At 45.0% G+C, this 5,000-nt stretch overlaps 1 protein-coding gene across 1 annotated transcript in view; it reads left to right on the forward strand.

The window, feature by feature from the left end:
• The window catches only part of mapk8b (mitogen-activated protein kinase 8b), a 28,100-nt gene that overhangs the window by 3,065 nt on the left and 20,035 nt on the right, over nt 1-5,000 (forward strand). Inside the window, exon 2 of the mRNA XM_063193064.1 lies at nt 4,957-5,000. This exon is cut by the window's right edge and continues 135 nt beyond it. Coding sequence (XP_063049134.1) covers nt 4,981-5,000 — 20 coding nt within the window. The 5' untranslated portion in view covers nt 4,957-4,980. The remainder of the gene's footprint in view (nt 1-4,956) is intronic.

Below are 5,000 nucleotides of genomic sequence, written 5' to 3' on the forward strand. Positions count from 1 at the left end.
CAAAAAATTTTTTTTGAGTTTTTGGAATCCTCAAAAAATATATCGATGTTGTGTGGACGGGTGTTCATATAGACAAGACACAACACGTTTATTCATTCCCATAACTCGCCATCTCTCACTTTCTACCTGCCTGCAAGTTACTGAATTTGCATCGCATGACTATCCACATAGGAGCAACACACACACGCGCGCGCCATAAGGGCCGCCGGCTTGATATTAGAAAACCCCAAATGTCACTGCAGAGTTGCGCACCTACTCGGTGTAGGCTAATTATTATGCTACAACATGCTAATTGGTTGTCGTTGTAGCTCGTAAGTTTTAAACAACTTGCCTCATAGTTCTTGCAGACTAATAGCCTACGATGTAGGATAGTTTGGGAACCTGGCGAAAATGCCTGTCAAATAATAAGTCAGTAGCCTTACCTCACCCGACACGGACACAGTCTGACCACCCGCCTCGAAATGCAACACACAGACAACATTATGAGTATCCACGATTTTCGAATGTATTGATATTGTCTCCTCGTGTTAGAAAAGGGATTCCATTCAGTCGCGCTGTATGTTCGACGAGATGCATAACTCGTTATAACAATACTAAAGTAGCACTGTATCAATACATTGTAAAATAAGTTAATATGAGAGAAGGGAAATGCTTTGCCCAAGTTTTCCTTCATTCTTTCATTTACCACAAGACTTGGCTAACCAAGAAGTCCGTTGTCCTGCGCCCGTTATTTTCTCTCTCTCTCTCTCTCTCTCTCTGCTTGTCCCTCCACCATTGCACAGGAGCAGGGCGCCTGTCACTGTCTGACTCTCCGCACCTCCTCCAAATAATGAAATAGAAATGAACGATGATGTCGCCACAATTACGACTGTTCGATGAAGACCTAGGACTACTGCAGTTTCCTACAATGATGATTTAATGACAATGACGATGTTGCCCCTCAATCACCCGCCATTAAAACATTCATATCGCCTCAGGTGTCTACATCCTCGCGTTAAACAAAAAAGTGAGTAAATAGAATGTTTGCAAGCCAGAACCTTCATCCCAATGAAAATATGGTCTACAACGGATGATGGAAAGGAATCAAAAAAGTAAACGGGACATAGGCATAGGCCTACAGGAGTTAAAATAGCAGTGTCAGGCAACTGACAGCTGGACAAGTTTTGCCAGAAACGGTAGGCTATTACGCATCATATCCTCATTTCGGTGACGGTCAGTATAATTGGCTCATTAATGCTTATTGTAGGCTATTTCATTGTAGCTTTAGCAGGCCTCACTCCACCTTGGCATTGTTCCAACAACGTGTATGACGAAATCTGGCGCATGTGGGTGTTTGGGGGTGTCGGACATTAAAAAAAAATTGGAAAAAAAAAATTGAAAAAAAAAAAAACAATTCCGACCGACCCATGACCAAAGCTGACAACCAACCGGAACCAAACTTTTAATTTTCTTAGGCCCTAGGAACTAACATTCACAACGCTGAGCAGTACTGAGAAGCTAAAACAGCTAATTTTGCTAATGAGGAAGTCGGCCTTAGCACACAGCGGAGATTGCCTGACTCTCCCTTCTGTATGGCTCTGGTTGATGCTAGAGGGGTGTGTGTGGATTGGTTGATGCTAGAGGGGTGTGTGTGGATTGGTTGATGCTAGAGGGGTGTGTGTGTGTGTATTGGTTGATGCTGAAGGTGTGTGTGTGTGTATTGGTTGATGCTGAAGGGGTGTGTTTGGATTGGTTGATGTTGTGTGTGTGTGTGTGTGTGTGTATTGGTTGCTACCAGGTATGGCACATTGGGCTGCTCTCTCAGGAAGTCAGAGAGAGAGAGGAGAGAGAGAGAGAGAGAGAGAGACTCACAGAAAGAGAGACAGGGACACTTCATAGTGACGCCCCATCTCTCTAATACACACACAGACACACCCACACACACACACACACACACACACACACACACACACACACACACACACACACACACACACACGGCCATCTCATCTCCTGGATACGTTATAAACAGTTCGTCTCATCTCCGCGGCAGGTGAGCAGAAGACAGAACCGGAGGCAGAGACGGCTGTGTGTGTGTGTGTGCGTGCGTGTGTGTGTGTGTGTGTGCGCGCGTGTGTGTGTGTGTGTGTGTGTGTGTGTGTGTGTGTGTGTGTGTGTGTGTGTGTGTGTGTGTGTGTGTGTGTGTGTAGCTGTTTACTCGGCAGTGGGATAGATGCTGCTCAGAAGAGAATTGGCACCCTCTTTAGGGTACACACTAGGGGTGGGCATAGATAATTTTTTTTAATCTAGATTAATCTCACTGTAATTATGAAATTAATCTAGATTAATCTAGATTAATCTATATCAAAATGGCTCATTCAGAATAGGCACGATAGCGAAATAATGCCGAAAAAAACCTTGGGGTTTCTTAAGACAGATTAGACCAGAGCTCATCTTTTTTTCCAAAATGCATCTCCTCTTCAAAAAATGGTCATGTTGATACTTGGAGATGAAAAATCACAGCAATATGTTTAAAGTGTGTCCAATATGTTAGGAAGCATTTACAGTTATAAGATACTGAAATTTCAAAATGAACAGCGCTATAAGTTGTAGAGGCAAATACAGATAAATCTAACAAACATTTAGGCTATTTAAACAATATTACCTCAACAATTCAGCATTTCATTTCTAATGGGGGGGGAGAGAGAGAGAGAGAGAGAGAGAGAGAGAGAGAGAGAGAGAGAGAGAGAGAGAGAGAGAGAGAGAGAGAGAGAGAGAGAGAGAGAGAGAGAGAGAGAGAGAGAGAGAGAGAGAGAGAGAGAGAGAGAGAGAGAGAGAGAGAGAGAGAGAATCTGCCACTGACTGTTAAAAGGAGCAGCGGCTCCTTTAAGAGAGGGAGGAGCTCTGCGCGTAGTTGGCACAGCAGCCCTCATCTAGAACCTACAGCACTGGAACACGGGGATTTGACAGTTGTTCTCAGAGTTAGAATGCCATATGAGTTACAACTCGACATGAATTCAGTTTGCAAAAAAAAAAAAGTCAAGCGCGACAACCGCGAGGTTTATTACCGTCGGACATGAGAATATCTCACTGAATCGCAAATGTGCGCGATTGCAACACAAACATTCAGCGAGAGTAGATATTGACAGTTTCAGTTTGACAATCTTCAAAATGCATAGGACTATCACACGGAATGTTTTGCAATTATAGCACAGGCAAGATTTCTGGAAGTTGTTTATGTATTCTATGCAATGCGTGAGGAAATGTAGGCTATGTCGGGCTGGTAGCTTCTCACACACAATAATGTCTCTCTATGCTTCACCTCAAACAATAACGTCTCTTTAGTCTACCACTTATGAAAAAGCACTCAAACAACAACTACCACGGCAGAGGGATTAATGTTTTCAGCTGCAAACACTTCATATTTAGTAGGTCTGCTGAAACAACAGGTGGAGAGAGGAGAAGCGACTGGAGCGCAGTCTAAAAGCGTCTGTCAATTAAACGCTATGGTGACGTGCATACCCAAACTCCAAACCTATATTTTGAGAATAGATTAATGTGCGATATTTTCTTTATCGCGCGACAAGAGTCTCACATTATCGCAGCACGTTAACGCCGATAACGGCCCACCACTAGTACACACACACACACACACACACACACACACACACACACACACACACACACACACACACACACACACACACACACACACTAGGGAGTGCACACTCACACTGATGGTGTGATGAAGTGGTGTGTAGTGTTCTGTTCTCTCTATCTCTCTAGTGTTACTGTTCTCTAGTGTTCTGGAATGGTCTAGTGTTCTCTAGTGTTCTAGAATGGTCTAGTGTAAGTGCTCTCTACTGTTCTGGAATGCTCTAGTGTTCTCTACTGTTCTCTTCTGTTCTGGAATACTCTAGTGTTCTCTACTGATCCCCTCTGGTGCACTATATTGCAGTCTGGACAGTGTTGGGGTGGCGTAACATACTGATGCTGTTCTCACTCCTGTTACTAGACTGCACTCATCTGTGCTGTGCTACTGGAGTGGTGTGTAGTGTAGTGTAGTGTAGTGTAGTCTCTCTCTCTCTCTCTCTCTCTCTCTCTCTCTCTCTCTCTCTCTCTCTCTCTCTCTCTCTCTCTCTCTCCACTCCTCTCTCGCTCTCTCTCTCTCTCTCTCTCTCTCTCTCTCTCTCTCTCTCTCTCTCTCTCTCTCTCTCTCTCTTTCTCTTTCCCTCTCTACCACCTTCTCTCTCTCTCTCTCTCTCTCTCTCTCTTTCCCTCTCTACCACCTTCTCTCTCTCTCTCTCTCTCTCTCTCTCTCTCTCTCTCTCTCTCTTTCCTCTCTCTCTCTCTCTCTCTCTCTCTCTCTCTCTCTCTCTCTCTCTCTCTCTCTCTCTCTCTCTCTCTCTCTCTCTCCCGCTCTTTCTCTTTCCCTCTCTACCACCTTCTCTCTCTCTCTCTCTCTCTCTCTCTCTCTCCCGCTCTTTCTCTTTCCCTCTCTACCACCTTCTCTCTCTCTCTCTCTCTCTCTCTTTCTCTCTCTCTCTCTACTGGTGCTGGGGTGCTGTACCCTTCTTGAATCTCGAACCTGCAACCTTCCACTTGCTGAACCAGGTCCTGCCACCATGGTCCCAAATTTGGTAACAAGGGAAACAAGACATTCATGCAGCCGTAACAATACCCAGCTCTAATATTTTGTCATATATCTACTCAGTGTGTTTGGAAAGGTGTTGCTAGGCAGCAGGCGTGCGGTTGCTAGGCAGCAGGTGAGGGGTTGCCAGGTGAGGGGTTGCCAGGCAGCAGGTGAGGTGTTGCTAGGGAGCAGGTGAGGGGGTTGCCAGACAGACACACACTGCTCCAGGGACTGTGACCAATACCCTGTCAATATCTACCTGTTGCTTTGGAATTAAAAGTAAGTGAAGTGTAATGTAACGTAATGTAACGTGTGTGTGTGTGTGTGTGTGTGTGTGTGTGTAGGCGCTGCGGCAGGAGGACAGCAGTATGAATCGTAATAAGCGCGG

This window comes from Engraulis encrasicolus, chromosome 2 (genome assembly GCF_034702125.1).
Source record: "Engraulis encrasicolus isolate BLACKSEA-1 chromosome 2, IST_EnEncr_1.0, whole genome shotgun sequence".
Classification (NCBI taxonomy): Eukaryota; Metazoa; Chordata; class Actinopteri; order Clupeiformes; family Engraulidae; genus Engraulis; species Engraulis encrasicolus.